The sequence below is a fragment of the Arachis duranensis genome, chromosome 6 (genome assembly GCF_000817695.3).
Source record: "Arachis duranensis cultivar V14167 chromosome 6, aradu.V14167.gnm2.J7QH, whole genome shotgun sequence".
Lineage (NCBI taxonomy): Eukaryota > Viridiplantae > Streptophyta > Magnoliopsida > Fabales > Fabaceae > Arachis > Arachis duranensis.
The window spans coordinates 92,893,764-92,906,856 of NC_029777.3; the positions used below are offsets into that span (position 1 = coordinate 92,893,764).

General features: G+C 35.0%; 3 protein-coding genes and 1 pseudogene across 4 annotated transcripts in view; 3 read left to right on the forward strand and 1 right to left on the reverse strand.

The window, feature by feature from the left end:
• LOC107494649 (light-regulated protein, chloroplastic) overlaps positions 1 to 1,431 on the forward strand; it is a 33,588-nt gene extending 32,157 nt beyond the window's left edge. Inside the window, exon 4 of the transcript XR_008010552.1 lies at positions 1,422 to 1,431. The gene's annotated coding sequence lies outside the window, so the exon portion shown is untranslated. The remainder of the gene's footprint in view (positions 1 to 1,421) is intronic.
• Positions 1,432 to 1,733: 302 nt separating this feature from the next.
• LOC107494648 (putative pentatricopeptide repeat-containing protein At2g01510) lies at positions 1,734 to 6,634 on the forward strand. 2 transcript variants are annotated; one of them, XM_016115685.3, is made up of 3 exons: positions 1,734 to 2,128; positions 3,790 to 6,514; positions 6,595 to 6,634. In XM_016115685.3, exon 2 carries the CDS (start codon positions 4,065 to 4,067, stop codon positions 6,510 to 6,512), a length of 2,448 nt encoding a protein of 815 aa, XP_015971171.1. In that variant the 5' UTR covers positions 1,734 to 2,128; positions 3,790 to 4,064; the 3' UTR covers positions 6,513 to 6,514; positions 6,595 to 6,634. The 2 variants fall into 2 exon arrangements, with proteins under 2 accessions (XP_015971171.1, XP_052118832.1); XM_052262872.1 differs by having other exon boundaries at positions 6,602 to 6,634.
• LOC127739725 (phytyl ester synthase 2, chloroplastic-like) lies at positions 6,617 to 10,207 on the forward strand (annotated as a pseudogene).
• Positions 10,208 to 12,142: 1,935 nt separating this feature from the next.
• On the reverse strand, positions 12,143 to 12,954 carry LOC107494657 (uncharacterized). Its single transcript, XM_016115697.3, has one exon. It carries the CDS (start codon positions 12,890 to 12,892, stop codon positions 12,296 to 12,298), a length of 597 nt encoding a protein of 198 aa, XP_015971183.1. The 5' UTR covers positions 12,893 to 12,954; the 3' UTR covers positions 12,143 to 12,295.
• Positions 12,955 to 13,093: the final 139 nt, after the last annotated feature.

A 13,093-nucleotide genomic window follows, 5' to 3' on the forward strand; every position in this document is an offset into this window, starting at 1 on the left:
TAAACAAACAATCAAAAAGACTCGATCATCAATACAAATACATCGAATTCATTTCTGGATTCAAATAACCTCAAATAATCTAAGAAACGAACTTAAATTATTTAATGGTAACACCAGAAAAAATTAGAACCAATAAAAATATTAACAAAATGTTACGATAAAAAAAATTATATCCTAACCTTCACTAAAAAAGAAGAAAAAAGTAGTTACAAGTACTAAACATATCACTTGACAAGAATTATGCATTGTACACAAATCATGCTTCTCTACCATTATGTGAAACATAACAAGGCTATGGTGAAAGATAAAGTTTACTATGCCATCACAAAAAGTATAGTACTTAATTGACTATGAATATTAAAATAATCCCAAAGTTTCACTAAAATATACTTACATAATTAGCAACTATTAGTAAATCCGATTGAAGATATCCAAGCAGCACTTTTTGATATGAAAATGCTCAAATTATTAGAGTAAAGAACTACTTCATATAGCTAACAACACAGTTTTCATGAACGAAGAACCTTACAAAAAAAAATGAAAACCCTAGCAAAAGACATGACACATGATATCATTTTTCTTGAAATAAACCGAAATTTTTTATCAAAACCAATAAAAATATTAGCAAAATATTACGATATAAAAAAAAATTGTCCTAACATTCATTAAAAAAGAGAACAAAAATAATTATCAAATACTAAATATATCCCTTGACAAAATACTATTAGAATAATAACTAATGAGTGATAAAAAAATCACAACCAACATATATACTGTAAGAAAAATTGTATTTTATTATAAATTATTCAAGTGTTTACAACTGACAAATATCAAAGTTATAACTAACTAAATAAGCACACATGAACAAATTTAGTAAATTCAAGCAAAATAAAACCAAATAAATCTCAATTAAACTAAGAAATTAACTAAAATTACTTAATAAACCAAAATTACTTAATAAAACGAAATCAAATGAACCTCAATTAAAATGCAGCAAAACTACTACAGTTTCATTCGATGCCATAGTTACAGAGAAAAACAAGAAAAAATTGAATAAGAGAAACTTGATCTACTAAATGAACGAACTCGATCCACTAAACTCTAAACCAAACCAAGTAGTTTTGTCAGTATCTTGAGGAATCTTTATTGTTCTTTTTCTGTGTTTTTTGTTGATGATCTCAAACGCAACACCGAATTTTTCTGTAGTTTTCGTAGAGAATTCAAAAATTTTTTGATAGAGATTTCAAATTCTTTTGTTGCAATTTTGAGTAGGAAATATGAATACTTTTTCATATTAGAGCGCGAAGCGAGATATAACCTTTTTTGAGGATTTCGAGCACGTGTTATACGCTCTTTTAATAAAAGTGATTTTTTGTTGGTGTTGGACTACTTGATTGGATTTGGATGGCAATAAGGCTTGAATATGTAGCAAATATGAATGATTTTTCAAACACTTATTGTCTCTCCTTAAATTGTGTAGAAATATGTCTTTAAGAGGAATTTTCGTCTAGTTGTAAATATAGTTCTAAAAATTGAATCGATAGACTGGTTCAATCATTAACCAAAAATTGATTTTTTATTGGTTGGACGGAAGTAAAAAAAAAAAACTATTTGATAAAAAAATCGGTGAAAAAACCAGTCAAAACGACAATTAACTGGTAAATCGGTTGAACCGGACGGATTTTTTAAGGATTTCCAGTTTTAATTTTTTAAAAAAAAAAACCCAGAAAACCCCGCCCTCCTTTTTCTCTCTCACAAACGATGATACAAACCCTATCACAGGCTCAGAGTTGCAGCCACCTTCAAACCTCAGAACGCCACCACTATCGCCGCCGGCGGTGACAGCCAGAAGTTGCCGTCGTCGCCTCTCGAAGGTCTGCTCGGCTCTCTTCTCTTGGATACGCTTCTCCTCGACGTCGCTAGAAGGTCGATACGGAGCTGTTGGCGTCGCCGTCTCTGTCCTCGTCGTCAAGCCAGTCTCCGTCGTCGTCGTCGTCGGCCCTGAACTCGTCTTCTCTGTCCTCTTCGTGAAGCCTCTGTCTTCGAGCCCTCTCTCTCTTCCTCTCTCTGTGTCCGAGCTCACTTCCTTTCCTTCCTCGCCGTCGCTTCCCTTCCTCTCTCGCCGCTGGTATTTATGTTTGCTTATTTTGTTAATTTTACTGATTCTGAGTTGCTGAAATCTGATTCTGAGTTTTTTTGTTAATTTTTGCTTATTTTGTTAAATTTTGATGGATGATGGCTGGTGGTGTTTTGTTAAATTTCCTGAAATAATTTTGTTATTCTGAGTTGATGATTTTCTGAATTAATTTTGTGTTCTGAGTTGGGATTGTTGCTGATGTGATTCTGAATTTAGTTTGGATTCTTTGCTTAGATTTTTTGGTTTTGGATTCTCTGGCTTTGGATGCTGAGAAGATTTTGGATTCTGAGTTTTTGTTGAATACTTGATTAGTATTGAGGATACAAATGTAATCGAACAAGATTCGGTTCAAGAAAGAATGATAGAAGAGTAGTTAGACACTTGGTTAGTTAGTTATTCGGTTTTTAGTTCAAAATAATATGATCCGTGTGTATTGATCCTCAATAATTCTGTTCTCAATTCTAATTTCAATTGCAAAATCTCTAGTTGTTTTATTTTAATAAATAAACACTTTCTAAAAAGATTTCCTAATAAAAAGGGTGGCATTGTACTAAAAAGGGAAGGAATAAGGCAAGCAGTATGCTAATTTCTCAACCTTACTTTAAAAGAGTCCTTCCCCTGCGCTGTGTTCTTGGACAAAAAAAAAAAATGGAGGTGAAATCAAAATAATATAATTCTAAAAAGTAAGAGCAGCAAACCAAGTAACGTAAAAAGAGATATGTCTTTGAAATCATTTCTTTGTTTCTTATATAACAAGAATTCCTCTCTTCTTTCTTGTGCTCATCACCATTCTCTTCTGATTCTCTTGGAGTGCTTATCTTGATTGTCAAGCAATTGAGCTTGATTACAGTTTAGAAGTTAATTAAAAAAATTATTGTGAATTTTTAATGATAAAATATGAACAAGTTACCATGTGAAATGGTAAAATTTTGAATTTTATTAGTTTAGAAAACATTGAATTTGAATATTTGAAATTGTATATTGAATTTTTAATGATTTTATTGTATATTTAATTAAACCGGTTCAACCATAGTTTGACACCGGTTGGACCATTGAACCTCTCACTTGACCGGTTCAATGCTGGGTCAGTTCAAGCATCCTTGTTCTAAATGGATCTGGTGAGTTATTATTTATGAGTTATTTTAACAAAAATATCAAACGTTTATTGAAATTAGTATTTGAAATGTCAGGTGATATTAGTTAAATGGGGATCTGTTCGCAACTTCGCAATCCTAGATTTACAAATGGCTACTTTGTCATTTGTGTGCTATGTTGCATATCCTCATCTTTTGTTGTCTAATCCTTTATTATTCTACACAGAGATTAATTTATTAGCAAGCAAAAGGTAGTTAGTAAATAAGTTAAAAAATAACAAAAATTATATTGTGATAAACCTGTTATATTAGATTCTTTTAATTGTGTTCAAGAATTAATTTATTAATATAATACACCATTATACCTAAGCAGTTGGTCTAACTGTCTGACTTAGACGTTTTTGTGGATCAACTGGGAGACAGTTTCTCAATAACTAGGAGCCAGAAATCTGGAACTTACAGTGCACTTATTGATATTTTAATCCCCTTTTTCTCCTTGCATGTGTGAGTTCTTGAGTTGTATAAGATCAGAAGATTAAAGTTGTTGCTCTTCTGCAGATGGCGAGATATTGATAATACAAAGTAACGCACAGAGGAATCAATGCAGTTATAAAGGTGAAAATATGTTCTTCACTTAATGCTTTTGGTCTATAAGCTTGCTACAGACAGCAGAAATTCAGTTATTGGAACAATTTTATCAACAATAGGGGTATGTTGAGGAATTTGCTAAAAGGGAATGTTTGGGGGGGTACATTTGAAATTATTTATGGGTGGGCATTGAATGAATCCTGACCCTTAGTAGTTTGAGTTGTTTCTTTTCTTCCCGTAATGACATGAAAGCATGTACCAAGAAAATCTCATGCCGAAGCTTTGCCAAATTGACACATCCAAAACTGCACCTTCATGTCCGAACCCCCATAGACGCTTCCATCATCAAGACAGGCTTCATGCCCCAAACATGCCGTTTCAATTTCCTGATCAGGGCCTGTGTTCAACGGGGCGAATTGCGCCGTGCTCGGAAGCTGTTCGACGGAATGCCTCACAGAAACACCTTCTCTGCTAACATGATGATCATGGGTTACATACAATCTGGCGATCTTGCCACTGCAACTAACTTGTTTGATGGCATGGATGATCGCAATGCTGTTTCCTGGACAATGCTGATTGGCGGCTATGCTCAAAACAATAGGTTTCGTGAAGCCTTTGGTCTTTTTGTTGAGATGTGTAGGCATGGAGTTGAACCAGATTATGTTACATTTTCCACTCTCTTATCTGGGTTCACTGAGTTCAATTCTGTCAATGAAGTAACCCAGGTTCATGCCTATGTCGTTAAGTTGGGGCATAATTCGGCCATGGTAGTTTCCAACTCATTGCTTGATTCTTACTGTAAAACCCGCAGCCTTGGGTTAGCTTGTCAGCTGTTTGAGCACATGCCTATGAAGGATTCTGTCACTTACAATGCATTAATGGCAGGGTATTCGAAAGAGAGGTTGAATCAGGAGGCCTTAAACCTGTTCTTCAGGATGCAGGATTTGGAGTTTAAGCCTACAGAATTTACTTTTGCTACAGTTTTGTGTTGCGGGATACAGTTGGATGATATAGAATTTGGGCAACAGGTTCACAGTCTTCTGCTGAAGACTAATTTTGTGTGGAATGTGTTCGTGGCAAATGCTTTGCTTGATTTCTACTCGAAGCATGACCGGGTTGCTGAAGCACAGAAACTTTTTAATGAGATGCCAGAGTTGGATGGCATCTCTTACAATGTACTTATCACATGTTATGTGTGGAACGGAAGATTCAAAGAATCTATTGAACTATTCAGGGAGTTACACCTCACTAGATTTAACAGAAGGCAATTCCCATATGCTACGTTGCTGAGCATGGCTGCAAATGCATCGAACCTGGAAATGGGTAGGCAAATTCATTCCCAGGCTATTGTAACAGCAGCCATTTCAGACGATATGATTGGGAATTCTTTGGTTGACATGTATGCTAAATGTGACAGATTTGGGGAAGCAAATAGGATTTTTGCAAATTTGGCTCTTCAAAGTTCAGTTCCATGGACAGCTCTGATCTCGGGTAATGTTCAGAAGGGACACCCTGAAGAAGGTATAAAGCTATTCATTGAGATGCAAAGAGCTGAAAAGACTGCAGATGCAGCTACCTATGCCAGCATCCTAAAAGCCTGTGCAAATTTAGCCTCACAGGCTCTGGGAAAGCAGTTACACTCGCACATAATTAGATCAGGATGCCTTTCAAATGTATTTTCTGGGAGTGCACTGCTTGACATGTATGCGAAATGTGGATCCATCGAAAATGCACTTCAAATGTTTCAAGAGATGCCAGTTAGGAATTCAGTCTCCTGGAATGCACTGATTTCAGCTTATGCACAAAATGGAGATGGTGAAAATACTCTTAGGTCATTTGAACAAATGGTTCATTCAGGTCTGAAACCAAATGCTGTTAGTTTCCTTAGTGTGCTTTGTGCATGCAGCCATTGTGGTCTAGTTGAAGAAGGATTGCAATACTTCAACTCCATGACTCAAATATATGAAGTTACTCCTAAACGAGAGCATTATACTTCAATGGTCGATATGCTTTGTCGGAGTGGGAGATTCGAGGAGGCAGTGAAAATGATGGCTCAGATGCCTTTTGAACCTGATGAAATAATGTGGTCATCGGTTCTAAACTCCTGCAGAATCCATAAAAATCAAGAGTTGGCAAAGAAAGCAGCAGACCAATTATTTAGCATGAAGGAGCTCAGAGATGCTGCTCCATATGTTAGCATGGCCAATATATATGCAGAAGTTGGTGAATGGGAAAATGTAGGGAAGGTGAAGACGGCCATGAGAAGCCGAGGAATTAGAAAAGTGCCGGCTTACAGTTGGGTCGAGATCAAACACAAAACTCATATTTTTTCAGCAAATAACAAGTCTCACCCACAAATGAAAGAGATCACAAGGAAGCTTGATGATCTGGAGGAGCAAATGGAGAAAGAAGGGTACAAGCCTGACTTAAGCTGTGCCCTTCACAATGAGGATAACGAACTGAAGGCAGAATCCCTTAAATATCACAGTGAACGCATTGCCATTGCATATGCACTGATCAGCACCTCAGAAGGGTCACCGATTGTAGTAATGAAGAATATAAGAGCTTGTACAAATTGCCATGCTGCAATCAAGGCAATATCCAAGATAGTTGGTAGGGAAATCACAGTGAGAGATTCAAGTAGGTTCCATCATTTCAGAGATGGAATCTGCTCCTGTAGGGACTACTGGTAGTGGTAGGTTGCAATTCAAAATCATGTTGCTTGTTTACTTCTTATTCTTAAATAAAACTTCGTAAAAGTTGGTCATCCTGAAGTTTTCAGGAACACATGATGAACATGCCTGTATTTTTTTTATCCGGGCTTCTGAGTTCTCAGATTGAGCTTTCTTTTCACTTAAGAATATTGAAAGTCTATTGTTGAGAGATTTAGGCTCTTGCTGATATATTACCAAAAGAAACACTTCTGTGGAAGCTGAAGCTGCTTAGATCAGCTTCTGCATATGCCAACTCATGCCTTCATGCTGTAAAAGCTCAGGCTTTGATACTATCCAGGTTCATACTCTTTGACACTGTCAATCTCATATCAGTCGTAATTTAGGATCATACGTACTTTGTTAACTTATAACTTCGTGTTTACTTAGCAGAAATGCTTTTCTTTTTCAATAAAATTATAAAAAAAGTAAAAACTTTGTTGACAGATTTTTACTTTGAAAACATTATCTTGATGAAAACACTTGAGATTAACTAAGTTTACTGAAATGCTTGACTTCTGTTCATTCTTCAATATTGGTGCACCTTTATGTTTTCTGGAATGTGGAAACTGAAACTGAGGTTCATCATTTGTCCTTAGTGAAAAAGACGAATTACTACCTAGCAAAGAGGAAGGCGAAAGGCTATGTAAGTTATTATCTAACTCTGAGCTATGTAAATTTGCAGACAGTGGACATTTCCTATTCCTGGTATGATTCCCTCCATTGCTGTTTTTCTTCATCTAACGTTCTGGTACTTGTGGAGTAAATATATCTAATATGTTATGGAAAGTCTTAATGGATCCTAATATGGTGCCTCTGTTTTCCGCTAGCAGGAAGGCAACATTGACCGGGTAACAGTCATCAAGGGAACTTCTTTCTAACGCTGTGTAAAGAAGCATGATTATGTATCAGATTATATACCGCCAATGCCTACAGAATTCAAAGAAGTACTGAACTCTTACAGGTAAATATTATGATAAAGTTGATCATATAAGGCATCAACACAGGTAACAAGTCTGCAGTGTTTAAACAAGCTTGTCATGTCAAGTTGATGTCTTGGTGAGTATATATTCATGCTATATGAGATAAAGTTTAAAATCTATCAGAAATATATATGGTACTCCAAAGTAGGAAACTTGATTGAACTTGCTAATATCTTAGTTGGTCAAATCATGTATCTATGCTATATCTTCAGATGTGCAGCCATGCTTTCTTGATTCATCTTCTTTTCTTTTCTTTTTATTTTATTAATTAATAGGAGTTGCAATCATGTCCCCTTTCACTTATAATGCTTGCAGGCTATTGAACACTCTGACAAGTCCTGTAATGTTGTCAACTTTGGAGGATGGAACAATTGTAAAGGGCCTTGCTGGACTTCCTTCAGAGGGACCTGTTATATATGTTGGGTATCACATGCTGCTTGGAATTGAACTCGGGCCATTAGTTTCTCGAATTTTGACCTAAGAGATATCCTTGTCGAGGGATAGGACATCCATTGATGTTTAGGAGAAATGATGCTGGACTACTGCCAGATTTAGCTTCTTTTGATTCTTTCAGAGTTATGGGTGCTGTTCCTGTTGCTGCAACTAACCTATTCAAGCTTTTGTCTTCCAAGTCTCATATCTTATTATATCCTGGAGGGATGCGCGAGGCTCTTCACAGGAAGGTAAATTCCAATATGTAGTTTTCTTTTTTTGGCAACAAGTTATTGCCATCTTTCATATTGAAACAATTGCTCGTTTTACTCCCTCTGTTCTAGCTTGTATCCATCTTGGACATGAAAGAGCGTATGAAAATGTGAATTGAATGAGTTGTCACTAACTCAGTATACTGAGAAACATTTATTTGAGTTTATTTGATAGTGTAAGGGTTTTACATTGTTATTCAATTAGATACTTACCTTTGTAAGACTTGGATATTTGCTAATATGGTAATGCATATTTGGATATTTGCATTAAACATATACTGAACATTTTAATGATTTTCAGGGTGAAGAATACAAGTTATTCTGGCCTGAACAATCTGAGTTTGTTAGAATGGCAGCTTGATTCGGAGCTAAAATAGTACCTTTTGGTACTGTTGGAGAAGATGATCTTGCTGAGGTAAGCTTGGATCTTTGCCGAGCTATAATCATTTTACTTTACAAAGTGATTGTGCCCTTCAAGTGCTTGTCATGGAGACAAAAGCATGACCATATTGTTTATGGATGATGGTAGGATTTAATTTTGATTCATTAATGTTATCTTATACTTCAAGGATTTTGACTTTTCACGTGACTGTTAAGTGTTAACTGAAGAAGTTTAAATACTGTGATACTACATTATTCAAAAAATTCAATGTAAGATGCATAGCAGATAAAAATTGCACCCTGAACTTTTTGCATGTGTATTTGAATGGGGAGAGGATCGGATAATGAAGGCTTTGCAATTAGTGGGAAGGAATATATTTAACATTTTCTTTTATATATTACTGAATAGAAGAATTTAATTTGATGACCTATCACTAAACTCTAAACATAAACATTTTCATTTTAAATTACTGAATAGTCCTAAAGATTTATGAGAACTATGAGCTTCTCATATTTCTGACAATGTTTTAGTCTTGTATAATAGTTAGAACACAGGAAATACGTCACCTACATAAAACATTCTTGTCAAGAGTTTCCTGATATATAATACATTCATTCTTTAATTTCATTCTACATCTTCTGTTGATGCCTTGAACATGGACTTAGGTTAACACCAACCCGCGTTGGTCTTTTCAGGTTGTTCTTGATTATGATGACTTGGTCAACATTCCTTTATTCAAGTCTCTAATAGAGAAGCTCACAGCTGAGTCTATCCCTTTGAGGTATCTCCATTTTTTTATTTTCCTTTTAAATTTAGTTGTTCATTGTGTGGCATGATTCATATTACATTAAGAGTCACAACTTAGTATTTGTAAACTATATCGTTATATTTATTCAACCTTCTATAGATGCCATCTTACACATATAATTACATATTTGGATACACATAAAATCTTCGTAAACCGCATATCAAAACTAAATTCTTATTTATGTCCCTGACATTTTTAAAGTTTAGGACTGATGCTACCGGTGAGGTGGCAAATCAATAAGTACATATGCCTGCATTCTTGCCTAAAGTTCCTGGCCGTTTCTATTATTATTTTGGAAAACCAATTGAAACTGAAGGTATGCTCAAGCCATGAAATTTGGTGGTAATTATTCAATGTGTGATTTGTTAGTCTAATATACGAGATAAAATGAGTACATAAAAAATTTATATGATATTGACTATGGCAGATAAAATTTATATATAGATATATTTTATGTTTGTTTGACACGTAGGAGCATGTGCTGAAAGACGGAGAAATCTTATGAACTATATTTACAAGTGGAATCCGAGGTTGAGATATGTTGGGCTTATTTAAAGGAGAAAAGAGAAAGTGACCCTTACGGAAACATAGTGACCCTGGAAATTTGAATGTTGGAAACCAAACCTGTTGGTGTCTTGTCTGTCTGTCTTTCTTTCTTTCTTTTGTTTTTTACCTCCTCCGCTTTTAATTGGTAAGATGTGCATTCCCCTATGTAAAATGAAAATGAAATCATCCATTTTTCTTTTTCCTTTTTAATAGAACAGTGCAATAATTCTTGGTTCAAATCAATAAGAGGTGAATGCGGGTTTCACGAATATAATTCACTATAACCAATTATTATATACCAAATTTTGTTTCATTTGTGTTTTCTTTTAACTTTTGTAAATTGTGGTAGGCTGGTAAGCTATTAAGATTTACTTATTTGCATATAAATGTTGGTGACTTGCAGGTTGATTGGCTTATTAGTTGCCACTTCAATGGCGGCACGGCAACGGGTTTTAAAATATTTCTACATAAATTGTGTTAGGCTGATTAAAAACTCTATAGTTTACAACGTTTCATAAACGTATAGAAACCCCTCTAAAGATGCCAAGTACCAGGTTTATTTACGATGTACGCACTATTGTAGGATGCCGGATTTTATAACCAAATCATAAAAAATTAAGATTCTACAACGACTGATAAACTAATAGAAATTTCTAAAGAACCACCTGAATTTATTCAGAATTAACTAACCATGTAACTAACCATAATTAGAGCCTAATTGCTGGCATACGGTAACATATAGTTAATACTATGGTTAGATCATAGATGTGTAATCAGTTGCTCGTTTTAGTATTAACACTAACAGTAGAGCAGTTATATTAGTTAGTTTGCTAATTGTAATAACTAGTATATCAATAACGTGTATATTGATTCACTCTTTTATTTATTAAATACGTATAAAAATAACAGAAAAAATTATTGTGAAAATAACAAAAAATTGAATTAGGTGAGATGATAAGTGGTTTATAATTTAACTAAAAGATATTGGATTCAAATTTTAGAGAAAACATGTTCTATGAATTATACATAATGAAGGGTATTTTAGGAGACAAAAAAGTTGGACACCAACCCTCCTCATATTCCCATATATATAATAGGAAGAATTTCAAGTGTATCAAGTATATCGATATTCTAAAATATAAATCTTATTTTAAATCTTGGATCCTAAATCCTAAAATTTTAAACCCTAAAATTTTGAACATTAAATTCTAAGTTCTAAATTATAAACTCTAAATTTTGAAAAGATTTTTTTTTTTAATGATTCAATACAATTTCAACTTGAAATTGAGAGAAAATAAAATAACTAATGAATAATATTTATCCCGCTCAACATAATCATCAAGGATAAATAGAGCCAAAGCATTTTTAACACAAAACAAGAAACTACACTACTAATGAACAGATCAAATTCAACCACATATATAACCCAAAAACAACACCAGCCATAAACATATCAAAATATCCAAGTCACTTGCATTTGCATCTTATACACATAATGGAAGGCCCTATCCACATTATTCACTTTCTTTTCCATCAAACACCTCTGTTCACGTTCCCCTGCAAACAGTTATGAAAGAAGGGTTAGGTGTGGGTGTAGGTGTAGGTTTTTGTAATATGGAGAAAAACAATCAGTCTACTTAAATTCTTAAGCTTAAGAAGTCTCTTAAGAAAGTTTCTCAACCAAAGTTGCTTTCAGTTCAGGAAATTTAAAATGTAGATTTTTCAATCTATAAGAGGCATAATGCATGTGAAATGTATTTGTTATTCATTGGGTATATTTTTTAGTAAACACCCCAGTTGACCCTCAAATAATTTCTTCAGATTAGGCACTTTGATCTCCAATAAATTTTTATTCTTTAAAAATTCTGAGAATTACTTCCGTGAATTTCAACTTCATTCATTTTTAGCAAAATCGACACCAATCATCTACAGAAGGCATACAAACGGACCTATGTTCTTCACATTCAATTTTATCTTCTTCCAATATTGTTGCATGGTCAATTCAACAAGGAAATCAATAAAATTTGGTCGTTGTGTAACCTTATAGTTATTCTTACTTCTGCCAAAATTTCTCAATCCCAAAACAGGGGCTAAATCAATGACAAAACATCTAATTAAGAACGATAAAGCATTGAAGCAAATTGGAGTGTTGGACCATAGCATCTCCAACCTCGAATTAGTAGCAGAACTTAGAAGCAAAAATTACTAATTTCATATATTAAAAAAAGTAAGCAAACTGTTACAAAATTCTCTTCCAATAACACCATCCTAAATCAAAATTCAAGGTACTATAGAAATCCTCATGGTAAGGAACAAATAGAAGTACATATTACAAAAGTTTGCTACTTCTTCTTGAGAAACTCATCGGGAACAACCTTAAGCTGCTTCCTCTGCTTAGAATTGGCAATTCTCTTCAACGTATTAGGGTTCGTAATCTTCTGAAATTTGGTACCAGATCTCAAAATATTCTCCTGCTTCTTCTTCTCTCTCTCTTCCCTCTTCTTCCTCTTCTCAACCTTGTTCACACGAATCTCCTCCTTCAGCTCCGTCATCCTCTCTCTATACGCCTTCTTGATCATCCTCTCCCTCTCCCTCTCCTCGAACGTCGTGCCCTTCCTGCTCACCTGCACCGACGAAGCCCTCTGCCTCTTCGCCTGCTTCCACTTCCGACCCGAAACTTTTCCGGCGATCACTCCATCGTAGGTCGGCCGCCCGAACACCGGCTTGTTCGGGTCATCGGATGAAGGTATGGCGGATCTCTTGGCTGGTGGAGGAACAGCTTCGTCGGTCTCCATTGAAACTGTGCCGCAATTTTCGTTGGTGTTCGTGTTGATGCCGTCTTCGGCGTCAGCTTGGGGTTTGGACTGTTCGCGCTTGCGCTTGTACGTTTTGCCGCCGAAACCCTCGTCGAGGCACCGGAAATCAACCGTGCACGCCATCGTTGTGGTAAAGTGTGATGTGCAACAACGAAACCCTAAACCTTTGCGGGTAACAGGGTTCAGAAAGATGTGAATCTTATCTCACGTTATATATAAGTATTTGGCTATTTAATTTTTTTTTTTTTAAATGAGATTCCCTTTTCTTCAGAAATATAACATTTTTTTGGGTGACTAGAAATATAACAAATTAAATATATAAGA

Coding starts and splice junctions, on each gene's coding strand:
- LOC107494657 (XM_016115697.3), bottom strand. CDS start 12,892: ATGGCGTGCACGGTTGATTTCCGGTGCCTCGACGAGGGTTTCGGCGGC.
- LOC107494648 (XM_016115685.3), top strand. CDS start 4,065: ATGAAAGCATGTACCAAGAAAATCTCATGCCGAAGCTTTGCCAAATTG.